This window comes from Pipistrellus hanaki (assembly GCF_964339955.1).
Source record: "Pipistrellus hanaki genome assembly, chromosome: 15".
Classification (NCBI taxonomy): Eukaryota; Metazoa; Chordata; class Mammalia; order Chiroptera; family Vespertilionidae; genus Pipistrellus; species Pipistrellus hanaki.
In genome coordinates this window covers 35,516,612-35,530,411 of record NC_140517.1, presented here as the reverse complement: position 1 = coordinate 35,530,411, position 13,800 = coordinate 35,516,612, and the positions used below count along the sequence as shown (strand labels likewise).

Here is a 13,800-nt window from a genome sequence, read left to right as displayed (position 1 = left end):
GGGAAGGACTGCCCAGTTAGGCATATCCTGGGAGACTGCAGGGGGAAATTGCCTTCCTGGAAACACGGGATCGGAGTGAGAAGAGACAGTCTGGGAGCCAGCCGGCACCCTGGCAGCCTACCGGGACAAAACATAGAGCCATAGAGAAAGAAAGACTGGGAAGTCAAACCAAAAACACTGCCACCTAGAGGCTGAATTACAAACTGACTTTCCTTTTTTTTTCCTTTCCTTTTTTTTTCTTTTTTCTTTTACTTAATCAAAAATAAATGGACACAAATAACTAAGATATAGGCTACTTAAAATTAAGGACTACCTTACAAAACTGAGCTGCAGAGGAACGCTGGGAACTGCGATAATGTCTGAACCGAGAATCAGGCGTGCCAAATAGAATAACAGACGAAGTGAATGACCACTACTGGACATTTTTATGCTAATTTTACTATTCTTTATTTTATTTTCATTTTTTATATCTTTTATTTTATTTTCATTTTTTACATCTTTTACTTAAGAAACAAATTTTTTTCTTTTCTCCTTACTTGATTTTACCTTTTCAATTTCAATCATCATTATTACTACTGCTATTTTGCATCTTTTGTTTCCTTTTTCTTCTTTTTTTTCTCCTCTACCATTTTATTTTCTCTTTATTTTACATTGAGATTAGTCTTCATTCTATTTTAATCTCTACTATAGCATCGTTCAACCCTATCTCAACTCAACCTTTACACCATCACTCTCTTACTAACCTTTACCCTTTTCATCTCTTGTTTATCTTATCCCTTTCTGGCTTTAGGTTTTCCCCTATTCTTTCTGTATACCCACTGCTAAAATTCTCACCATACTTATAGACCTAATTTCCATCCCCCTGCTCCAAGTGTATAAATACCACTCTCTTCACTATATTAACTAGTTTAAAAAAAAACAAAAACAAACTGTTCTCCTCTCTATCCTTTTGTCGTTGTTTGCATGAATGTTTATTATAGTGAATTTTTACGCTTTTTAGTGAAATTGTTATACTTATTCTTGTGTTGTTATTGTTGTTTTGTATTTTTTTAAATCCTTTGTTTTTTATGGTTTTTTACTTCTGTATATCATAGCCTTACTTAATAATATGGATATTGTAGTTTGTATTAATCTCCAAGTATTGTTGCTGGCATTTGCTGGAATTAGTGGTTGTTATATGGGAATTTTCTCCACATATATAAATAGTTTGTTTCCCCTTTCTCTCTTAGTCTATTTCTTCTCTCTCTCTCTCTCTCTCTCTCTCTCTCTCTCTCTCTCTCTCTCTCTTTCTTTTTTTCCCTATTTTCCAACTTCATTTTGATAATACTTATTTTTTCTTTTTCTATCTCTTTATTTATCCTTCTTTTTTTTTTTTTAACCTTTCTTCCTTCTCTCCTATCCAGTGGTCACCTTTATTAGAGGTTATTAATATCACAAATACATTCCTGTTAAGTGCCTTTTGTGTTGTACCTGGTAGTGTTGTATTTTGTGCCTTTAAATCAATGCAGGAGAAGGAATACCACATAACCAGACATCTTAAAAAGAGAGACCATGGGGAGACAAAGAAAAAGCCCACACATGAAGGAAAAGGAAGTAAACGAGTTAGAAGCAAGCAACCTACCAGAGCAAGAATTCAGAGTAACGATCATAGGATGGCTAAAAAGAATGGAAGAGAAATTTGATGATATGAATAAGAAATAAGAAGAAATGAAGAAGAACCAAGAGGAATTAAAGAAGAACCAAGAGGAATTGAAGAAGAACCAAGAGGAAATGAAGATGAACCAATAAGAAATGAAAAATGACATCGCTACTATGAAGAACTCAATAGAAAACATCAAGACTACACTAGAAGAAGCACAGAACCACAACAGTGAGCTAGAAGACAAGATGGAAAAAAAAATACCCAATTAGAGCAACTTCTGGGGAAAAAAAAATTTAAAAAGCAGGAGGAGAGTCTAAGGGAACTTTGGGACAATACAAAACAAAACAATATTAGAATAATAGGGGTTCCTGAAGGAAAGGAATCTGAGAAAAACATGGAAAACGTATTTCAAGAAATAATGAGAGAAAACTTTCCTGAGATAGAGAAGAAAAAACCCACACAAATCCAAGAACCTTGCAGAGTCCCCAGCAAAATGAATCCCAAAAGACCTACGCCAAGGCACATTATAATTAATTTGGCAAACACCAATGACAAAGTAAGGATCTTGAAAGCAGCCAGAGAGAGACAGAAAGTTACATATAAAGGAACCCCCATCAGACTAGCAACTGATTTCTCAGCAGAAACTCATCAGGCCAGAAGGGAATGGGATGAAATATACAAAGTCATGCAAAGGAAGGGTCTGAATCCAAGAATACTGTATCCAGCAAGGCTATCAATCAAAATTGAGGGTGTAATCAGGAGCTTCACAGAAAAAAAAAAAAATTAAAGGAATTTATCTCCACCAAACCAGCAATGCAATAAATGCTAAAGGGTCTACTGTAAAAATAAATAGGAAGTGAAGAAGGTACACGGGTATAGAATAAAAATGGCATCAAATGAGTACCTATCAATAATATCTATAAATGTAAATGGATTAAATGCTCAAGTCAAAAGACATAGGGTAACAGATTGGATAAGAAAACAAGACCCATACATCTGTTGTCTACAAGAAACCCACTTCAAAAAAAAAGATGCAAACAGACTGAGAGTGAAGGAATGGAAAAAGGTTTTCCAGGCAAATGGAAATGAAAAAACAAAACAAAAGCTGGGATAGCAATACTTATATCTGACAAATTAGATCTCAGAGTGAAGGACATAACAAGAGACAATGAAGGCCACTTCATAATACTAAAGGGAGCAATCCAACAAGAAGAAATAACCCTGGTAAATATATATGCACCCAATACGGGAGCACCCAAATACATTAAAAAAAAAAAAAAAAAAACTGCTGGAGGACATTAAGAGAGATTAATAGCAATACAATCATAGTAGGAGATTTTAATACCCCACTGTCACCCTTTGACAAATCATCTAAACAAAAAATCAGCAAAGAAATATCAATCCTATATGACTCACTAGACCAGATGGAATTAATCGACAGCTTCAGAACATTCCACCCCAAAGCCACAGAATATACATTCTTCTCAAGTGCACATGGGACATTCTCAATGATAGACCACATTTTGAGACATAGGAAAAGTCTCCTCAAGTTCAGGAAGATAGAAATCATATCAAGCAACTTCTCAGATCATACTGGCATAAAACTGGAAATTAACTACAATAAAAATAATCCAAAGAAATCAAACACATGGAGACTAAACAGCATGCTATTAAACAAGAACTGGGTTACCAGAGAAATTAAGGAAGAAATTAAAAACAAATGACAATGAAAACACAACAATCCAAAATCTATGGGACACAGCAAAAGCAGTTTTAAGAGGGAAGTTCCTATCCCTACAAGCCTATTGCAAAAAAAAACAACAAAAACAAAAACAAAAACAAAAACAAGAAAAAATGATAACAAATTATCTAACTCTACAACTCAAAGTGTTAGAAAAAGAGCAACAAGAAAAGCCCAGTGTAAGCAGAAGGAAGGAAATAACAAAAATCAGAGCAGAAATAAACGACATAGAGAACAAAGAAACAATACATAAGATCAACAAAACCAAGAGCTAGTTCTTTGAAAGAATGAACAAGGTTGATGAACCTCTAACCAGGCTAACCAAAGAAACAAAGAGAGAGGACTCAAATAATCAAAATCATAAACGAAAGAGGTGAAATAACAACAGACCCTGCTGAAATACAAAGGATTGTTACAAAATACTACGAACATCTCTATTCCAACAAAATGAACAATCTGGAAGAAATGGACATATTCCTATAAAAATACAACCTTCCAAAACTCAATCAGGAAGAATCTAAAAATCTCAATAGACCAGTGACTTGGGATGAAATTGAAACAGTCATCAAAAAGCTTCCAGCAAACAAAAACCCAGGGCCAGATGGCTTCATAGGAGAGTTTTACCAAATATTCAAGGAAGAACTAAAACCTATCCTCCTCAGACTATTCCAAAAAATTCAAGAGGAAGGAACACTTCCAAACTCCTTCTATGAAGCCAGCATCACCCTAATACCAAAACCAGATAAAGACAACTCAATGAAAGAGAATTACAAGCCAATATCCCTCATGAACATAGATGCCAAAATCTTCAACAAAATTCTAGCAAATCGGCTCCAGCAGAACATCACAAAGATCATACACCATGACCAAGTAGGATTTATTCCGGGAATGCAAGGATGGTACAATACCTGCAAATCAATAAACATGATACATCACATAAACGAATTGAAAGATAAAAATCATATAGTAATATCAATTGATGCATAAAAAGCATTTGATAAAATCCAACACCCTTTCCTGATAAAAATCTCAACAAGGAGGGAGTATAAAGATCATACATCAACATAATAAAAGCTATATATGATAAACCCACAGCCAACATCATACTCAATGGGCAAAAACTAAAACAATTCCCTCTAAGAACAGGAACAAGACAGGGATGTCCACTATCGCCACTCCTCTTTGACATAGTACTGGAAGTACTAGTCATTGCAATTAGACAAGAAGAGGAAATAAAAGACATCCAAATTGGAAAAGAAGGAGTAAAGTTATTCTTATTTGCAGATGACATGATATTGTACATAAAAAAAAAGACTCCATTAAAAAACTAATTGACTTAATAAATGAATTTGGCAATGTAGCAGGATACAAAATTAACACCAAGAAATCTTTGGCATTTCTATACACTAACAGTGAACTTATAGAAACAGAGACTAAAAAAGCAATTCCATTTACCATTGCACCAAAAAAATTAAGATACCTAGGAATAAATTTAACTAAGGAAGTAAAGGACTTATATGCGGAAAATTACACGACATTGAAAAAAGAGATAGAGGAAGATGTAAACAGATGGAATAACATACCACGTTCATGGATTGGTAGATTCAATATCATCAAAATGTCCATACTTTCTAAAGCAATCTATAAGTTCAATGCACTCCCCATTAAAATACCAACGGCATATTTCACTGACCTAGAAAGAATTCTCCAAAAGTTCATTTGGAACAATAAAAGACCCTGAATAGCCACAGCAATCCTGAGAAATCAGAGTAAAGTAGGAGGGATCTCAATACCAGATTTCAAGCTGTATTACAAAGCCACTGTCCTCAAAACAGTCTGGTCTTGGCACAAGAACAGAGATATAGATCAATGGAATAAAATCGAGAACCCAGATATCAACCCAAATCACTATGCTCAATTAATATTTGACAAAGGAGGCACGAGCATACAATGGAGTCAAGACAGTCTCTTCAACACATGGTGTTGGAAAAATTGGACAGATACATGCAAAAGAATGAAACTAGACCACAACTTACACCATACACAAAAATAAACTCAAAATGGATACAGGACTTAAACATAAGAAGGGAAACCATACAAATACTAGAAGCATCCACAGGCAGCAAAATCTTAGACATATGCCAAAAGAACTTCTTTGCTGATACTGCCCCTAGGCCAATGGAAGCTAAAGAGAAAATAAACAAATGGAACTACATCAAAATAAAAAGCTTTTTTTTTACAGGAAAAGAAACCATCAACAAAACAACAAGAAAGCCCACCGTGTGGGAGAATATATTTGCAAATGTTACCACTGATAAAGGTCTAATCTCCAACATCTACAGACAGCTTATACAACTATAATAAATAAAAGGAAGATGAATGATCCAATTAAGAAATGGGCAATGGACCTAAATAGAATATTTTCAAAAGAAGACAGAAGGAAGGCCAAAAGGCACATGAAAACATGCTCAAATTCACTAATTATCCGAGAGATGAAAATCAAAACAACAATTGGTACCATCTCACACCTGTCAGAATGGCCAACATTAACAAGTCAACAAACGACAAGTGTTGGCGAGGTTGCGGAGAAAAAGGAACCCTCGTGCACTGCTGGTGGGAATGCAGACTGGTGCAACCACTGTGGAGAACAGTGTGGAGTTTTCTCAAAAAACAGAAAATGGAACTCTCATTTGACCCAGTAATCCCACTCCTAGGAATATATCCCAAGAAACTAGGAACACCGATCAGAAAGGATATATGCACCCCTATGTTCATAGCAGCACAATATACAATAGCTAGAATTTGAAAACAGCCTAGATGTTTGTCAGCAGATGCTTGGATCAAAAAACTATGGTAAATCTACACAATGGAATGCTATGCTGCCATAAAAAAGAAGGAATTCTCATCATTTGCAGCAACCTGGATGGAATTGGAAAACATCATGCTGAGTGAAATAAGCCAGTCAATGAAATGAAACACCACATGACCTCACTCATTTATGGATAATAAAGAACATTATAAACTGATGTACCAAAAGATAGATACAGAGACAGTAAAGCAACAAGCAGAATGTCAAATTACAGCGGGGAGGGTAGGGAGATCTGGGGGAGATAAGAGATCAACCAAAGGACTTGTATACATTCATATAAGTACAACCAATGGACATAAAACTCTGGAGAGAGAAGGTATGTATGGGGGTGGCAATGTTAAAATATGTACACAGATAATAATTTAATAAAAAAATGTAATAAATAAATAAATAAATAAATAAATATTAAGACATAAAAAGATCAGGTCCAAGAAAACTGCTCATCCTGATTTTTTTCTTGAGTAAACTCCAGGTTTTCAGTTAACTTTTTATCTACATCATACAAATTTAATTCAGAGTAAGCCTGCTCAAAACAGTATATGTTTGTTTTTCACACACAATCTGCATTCTAACTCTTCTGCCATTGTGCCTGATAGCTTTTAGGTTAATAGAGTCAAAAGGAAAGTTATAGTCAGTGGAGTGTTCAATTATTTTATAATGAAGCTAATATTTAATAGCCTTCTGAGCAAGAAGGTGCCTACCTGAATGTGACATTTATTTTAAGTCTTATTATTTTTTTCTTCAGCTCAAGTCTTATTATTTTTTAGTAAATACATATTTATTATGGAAATGCCTCAGATTTAATTATTTCCTCAATTAATTCCTCAATAATCTTACCAAAGTAAGACAAAATTTTGAAAGCTGGAAAAAATCACTTACCATAAGAAAACTAGAGAGAAGTTCATGTGAACACAAAACCTTAAAAAGAAATCTTTTGAGCTCTAGCACCACTTAAAATAGACCAATAACAGTACCATTTTTACCCAACATAAACTGTCAGGTATAACATAAGTGTCCCATTTTTGGTCTTTTATTCAATTCCAAGAAGGAAAAAAGAGAAGTGAAGACACAGTAAATGAAAAAAAGGAGTTCCTAGATAACAGCTGACTCCATGTCTTATATCAGAAAAAAAATTTTTTGTTAGATCTGGAACCTTTTGCTGTTGCCAACAGGTTGTTTCCAAAAGTATCACAGGTGCTGTGCTGAAAAGATTCCTTTTAAGATTCTCCTTACCCTGGCCAATTTGGCTCCTGGATAGAATGTTGGCCTGTGGATTGAAGAGTCCTGGATTTGATTCTGGTCAAGGGTTGTGGGCTCCATTCCCTGTAGGGAGCATGCAGGAGGTAGCTGATCAATGATTCTCTTTCATCACTGAGGTTTCTATCTCTCTCCCCCTCCCTTTCTCTCAGAAATCAAGAGAAATATGTTTGTTTGTTGTTTTTTAAAAGACTCTCCTTAACAGGGCTGTCTTTGGCTATGTAATAAAAATTTATGCAATGACATACTATACTTCTCCTGCCACTACTCCTTTTACTATAATAAAATCTGACAACCATCAGTAAGTTAAAACATTAGAAAATGATTTAAGCCCATAATAAATGAAGCATGAAAAATAGTATGAAGCATATAAAAGAGAGGGTGAATAAAAATAGTTTTTTCTTGCTATAATTAGTCACTGAGTACATATTTATTTTTTCTTGTCCTATTATTTATATTTTTTCATTCTATTATTTGTATATGACCTAATTAATGTGCTTGTTTTCAACTGTACAGTCTAAATAGTATAAACTCAGGGAACTTTGAAAAAGCCAGTCTCAGGAAAAAGGGACCACTATATCAAATCAGGGAAGGACTATCACAGCTCAACCTCACATAATAACCCAAGATAGAAAAGGTATTCCACATTAGTCAATACCAGCAGACACAAATCCAATAGAGATGGGGCAGGATAAAATAATAAATAAGTTGAATGTCCCAAAGAACTCATTTCATGCTTAACCCATCACCACCTAGGAAATAAACATTTTATTAACATATTAAATCCATCATGATAGCATGGTAAATTGTAATGACACTACAGGCCATGTAAAACTTAAAGCACAAATAATGCCCAATAAAGAAAATTAATTACAAAACTAAAAATCTGTAGTAAAAAATAAATTTACATGTCCAATGAAGTAGAAAAAGGGACTGAGTGTAATGGTCACTGGTTCAGGTTTTAATGATCTTTTACTGTGCAACCAAATCTCAGGTGCCACACAAGAATTAAGAACTCAACCTTAAAATTAGTCTTCCCCCCCCACTCCCAAATCAGATTTGCTATTTGTGTCCTACCTCCTTTTTTTTCCTTTTGTAAATTTTGCTAGAATTTTATCAATGTATTAATCCCCAAAATAAACCTTTGGCTTTGTTAATGTTCTCTATTGTAGATTCATTATTTCTTTATTTACTTATTTTTTCTATCTATCTATCTATCTATCTATCTATTATTCATTCATTCATTCATTCATTCATTTATTTATTTATTGGGAGAGAGAAACCTTGATTGGTTATTTGTTTATTTATTTATTTATGGAGAGAGAGAAACCTTGATTGGTTGCCAGGGACAGAACCTGCAACCTGGTATGTGCCCAGATCAGGAATCAAACCCAAACCATTAAGTGTATAAGACAATGTTCTAACCAACTGAGCCACACCAGTCAAAGCAATTGTACATTCACTTTATGTTCTAATATATATAAATTTATATTTGAGCTCTTATTCTTATTATTTTCTATTTTATGCTTTCTTTCAGTTTCAGTATACTTTTTTCTTAACTTCTTGAGATGAATACATAGATCATTGGTTTATTTTGCATTCTTCTTTACTAGCATATACATTTATGGCTATATATTTTCTTCAGCTTCAGCAACACAACACATTTTTATATTTTCATTATCATACACTTAAAAATACTTTTAATTTCTATTGCAACTTCTTCTCTGATTCATCAGTTATGTATAAAACATTGCTTAAATCCCAAATATTGGAATGTTTTTGTTATTAATTTCTATTTGTGTTTTTTTAATTAACTTCTACCTAACTCAACTATGGTCAGAAAACATATAATATTATTTCACTCCTCTGAAATATACTGAAATTCCCTTTATGGTTCATAATATAATAAATTTAGATAGCTGCTTCATATGCATCTGAAAGTAATATATACTGTAGCTATAAAGAACACTGTCCTATGTATATCAATTAGGTCGTTTGTCAATCACATTGTTCAAATATTATATACTTAACTGGGTTTTTATTGATTGCTTTATCAACTATTGAGCAAAGTGCTAAAAATCCCACACTACTATTGTGACTTGTCTGCTACTTCTTTTAGTTAGTTCTGTCAAATATATTTGAAGTAATTTTATGAGGGCATACACATTTAGAACTGTAATATCTTGCTGGTGGACTAACCTTTACATTATTAACTATCATTCTTTACCTCTAATAAAGCTTCCTGTTATAAAGATTATTCACATACAATGAAGTGCGTAGTATAAATTGATACAACTATTTAGGGAAACTGTTAGTATTACATTAAAGCTGCTATATGCCTAAACTATGACATAGAATTTTACTCCTAGGGTCATACCCAATAAAAATGCATTCATATATGCACCAAAAGACTTGTACAAGTATGTTCACAGCAGCCTTTATCATAATAGCCCCAATATGAAAACAACTCAAATGCCAATCAATACTGTAATGAATAAAAAAATGTGGTATGTTCACTAAAGGGAATTTTAAACAATAATAATAAATGACCTACAACTAGGTGAAAGAACATAGATGAATTTCTCATATTCATACTATATAATATCACATAGTACATTCATGCTACAAGTGAAATTTAACAAAAGAAGTCAAGCATAAAATAAGAGATATTGTGTGATTCTATTTACATAAAATTCAAGGATAGGTAAAAAATAATCTATGGCTATAGAAGACAAAATAATGATTATCTTTGGGAGAGATGGGAAGTGAGTAGATGGGACAAGAATCAGTATTCTGGAATGCTAGTAATATTCTATCTCCTGATCTGATTTGAGCTCTAGTTAAATGAATATACTCCTTTTATAATATTCATCAGACATATATTTTAATTTCTATACTTTGAGGAATGTATGTTATCCTTTTAAAACCATATAAATGAATATACTCCTTTTATAATATTCATCAGACATATATTTTAATTTCTATACTTTGAGGAATGTATGTTATCCTTTTAAAACCATATAAATGAATATACTCCTTTTATAATATTCATCAGACATATATTTTAATTTCTATACTTTGAGGAATGTATGTTATCCTTTTAAAACCAAAAGCTGTGTGTGTGTGTGTATATATATATATATTGTTTTAAAAGAATAACATACATATATATCATTATATCTGCAGACTCATCAAAATTAAAATACCAAGTAACCAAGTATTAGAGAGAATACAGGATGACTATGTTTATAAACTGCTGTAGGAATTTAACTCAAACAAGCATTTTGAAAAATAATTTGGCAATATCTAGGAAATTTAAAGATACACAACTATTGTAATGCCCAGCAATTCCATTGATATGTTTATACCCTAGGAAAGCATCATGTATGCCCCAAGATACTTATAAATATATGTTCAGAGCAGTCAGCCAAAAACTTGTCTCATCTACTCCTTAAAGCTGTATGTAATTTTATTAAACAATTCACAAGAGTGATCCTAAAGAAATATAGTATTGTGTAGGAAAATCAAGACTCAAAACATTACACAGCACAATTTAAGTTCAATGTCAAAACTAAATTATATATTTTAGGGATGTATAAATGTAAGGTAAATAAAACAACAACAAATTACCACCTTAAAGTCAGGATAAGGATTAGTGTTTTTCTCTGTGGTAGGATTAACTGGGGTTTCTGGAGTGCTAATGCAAGTTTTTGTTAAACAGTGTCCCTTTATAGTTACTTCTTCAACTATATGCTTATATTTTAAGCACTTTTGTGTATGTGTGTAGTATTCAGAAATTTTTTTTAATGAATGAAAAAGAAACTAAATAATAGCTACAGATCATTTTAGTGAAAACATAAACTATGAAATGGTAAGTGCTGTAAGATTCCAAAGTTGAAATAATGATACTGTACATGCATAGAAAATATATTAGAAGGAAATAAATCAAAACATTAATTGGCTGTCCTCTTTGTAACTTCCCATTTTCCAAATTCTTTAAAATAACTTCGGCATGTTTTGTGTTTGTGTTTAAAAAGGGAAAACTTAGCACACAGGAGTAATTGAGCTATTTCCTACATTAATATATGAACATCATGTAGAAGGAAATGAGGCTGTATGTATATTGGGATCTGTGTGCTCAACCCCAGGGCTTCCCATTATTTTCTTGACTGGAAAGTTGTAGCAAGAGGATACTTAACGAATCTATGTTAAACAGTACAATCCAGGAAAAAGAGAGCATATAGGAAGCCCCATAGCACCTTGCATTTAGCTTGGTCCTCAGCTATTTCTCCTTCTTCTGAGGACCTCTTGAGAAGAAGAGCTGAGGAAAGAGAAAGAAATCAGAGATGCCAGGTTTTCCTTGTGATCCAGACTCATCAGATCAGAGGTAGCTTTGTACCCACACCAACCACTCATGGAAGAGACCAGAGGAGTCTGGGAGTGTGAGGAGGGGAAACATCTGTTGTCCAACACCAAAATTTGTCCTAACCTCACACATGAACACACTGTCCACCCTGGCACAATTACAGGCACCCTTCAACTGCACAAAGAATGCAAGTTACATGATCACACTCGCACATCCTCACAGTAACAGGCATCCAGTACACTTACTGCTGCTCACATTTATACAATCTCAATCACAAACACTCAGCCCTCAAATAACAGTCAGAGACACATAATCACAGATTCTCTACACTCCGCGGGCGCGCACACACACACACACACACACACACACACACAGTCACCCAACGTTGTAGAAATAGCCCAGCCAGTCGGCCTGGCTCAGTGTTTGAGCATCGATTTATGAACCAAGAAGTCACAGTTGGATTCCCGGTCAGGGCTCATGCCTGGATTGGGGGCTCAATCCCAGTGTCGGGTGTGCAGAAGGCAGCGATCAATGATTTTCTCTCATCACTGATGTTTCTATCTCTCTCTCCCTCTCCCTTCCTCCCTGAAATCAATAAAAATATATCTAAAGCAGAACAAAAAGTTATACGAACGCACACACAATAACAGTCAACCAAGGGTAAACAGTCACGCACAGTGCCGCATACTGTCACAATCACACACCTACAACGAGGATATCCACAGAGACACCTGCAAACAGAATTCCGCGCATAATCAATCACAGTGACATATCCACCACGAGGCATACAATCTCACCCACACGCACAACGCCGCACAGTCACGTAAGGTCACAATCGTACAGATGGAATCCCACACTTCTCCCCAGCCCGACCAATTCATACAGGCCCGAGACTCTTTCAGCAAGGCACCCGAGAAACTTGGTCAAGCTCCCAAGGCCAAGGCCACTCACCTTGCATTCCACCTTCCTGGGAGGCCCAGCACGGCCAGTGTAGAAGTGGACCGGTTCCCGCGGGGGCCTCTGGGAAACGTAGTCCCGACCCGGATCCGTTTGGTCAAGATGGCGCCTGGTCTCTGGGTTTCCCGCTATCGCGGGCTAAACCGACAGCCCCGCTATGAGTCTTTGAGAGCCAGATGCAGGCTTGGAATGCTCTCCCACACCAGATAGATCCCACACCTTGGAGACAAGTTTTCTCCATAGACCCGGCCAATCCCAGGAGTCATAAGTTCCTTGAGAAATAGAAAAAGGTAGCCCAATTATCACTTGAAGTTGATTAGAGCCGCAAGTACTTCTGGGAAACGTAGTCTTGACCCAGAAAGGGTGAATCGCCTGCCCAAATAGAAGATTGTCATAGATGACTTTTGTCATTGAGCTTTCCCATGGGGACCAGTGGGGCTGCCCCTCTTTTAGGACTTGTAAACCCACTCTGCGAATACTAAATAGCCATTTTGGCCTTCATCAGGTGGGAAACCGTCACTGCTCAGGAAGTGGAAATAAAGTCTCAGATCCAAATCACAGGAGGGAATGTAATCCCGAAGCCCAGAATGGGATTGACAAACTGTATTATAAAATTTAGCATTATTGAACAATTAGAAGAGCAAGAATTATAACAAATGGCCTGGTGGAAGGAAAAGAAAACATTCAGCTCTAATAATTCCTATTGAAATAGATGTTTTCTCCTTAAATCACCCTTGTGTTTATTAATTTAAGAGCCAAATTAAGACCAATTTATCTATTGTATTCAATTTGGCCTGATAGTTTGCATAAACACCACAAGAATGGTAACTGACCACTGAAAGATGAGAAGGAGGGCCAAAAACCAGGACTACAGGCTTTATTAGAGGAGAAGGACCCCTGTGGACTGCCTTGCAAAGGAAGAGAGCACACATGCAGAGGTGGAGATCCCTTTTGAGGGGAGGAATGGG

General features: G+C 35.1%; 1 protein-coding gene across 5 annotated transcripts in view; it reads right to left on the bottom strand.

Moving 5' to 3' along the window:
• The window catches only part of LOC311610024 (uncharacterized protein), a 76,296-nt gene extending 63,299 nt beyond the window's left edge, over positions 1-12,997 (bottom strand). The window contains exons 1-3 of one of the 5 annotated variants that reach the window (XM_084860845.1): positions 12,827-12,997; positions 11,769-11,830; positions 7,486-7,575 (exon numbers count right to left, since the gene is read on the bottom strand). In XM_084860845.1, coding sequence (XP_084716971.1) covers positions 7,486-7,575; positions 11,769-11,830; positions 12,827-12,833 — 159 coding nt within the window. In that variant the 5' untranslated portion in view covers positions 12,834-12,997. Of the gene's footprint in view, positions 1-7,485; positions 7,576-11,768; positions 11,831-12,826 lie in introns of those variants that run through there. The other 4 variants (XM_084860849.1, XM_084860846.1, XM_084860847.1 and 1 more) reach the window with 4 other exon arrangements.
• Between the last annotated feature and the right edge of the window lie 803 nt (positions 12,998-13,800).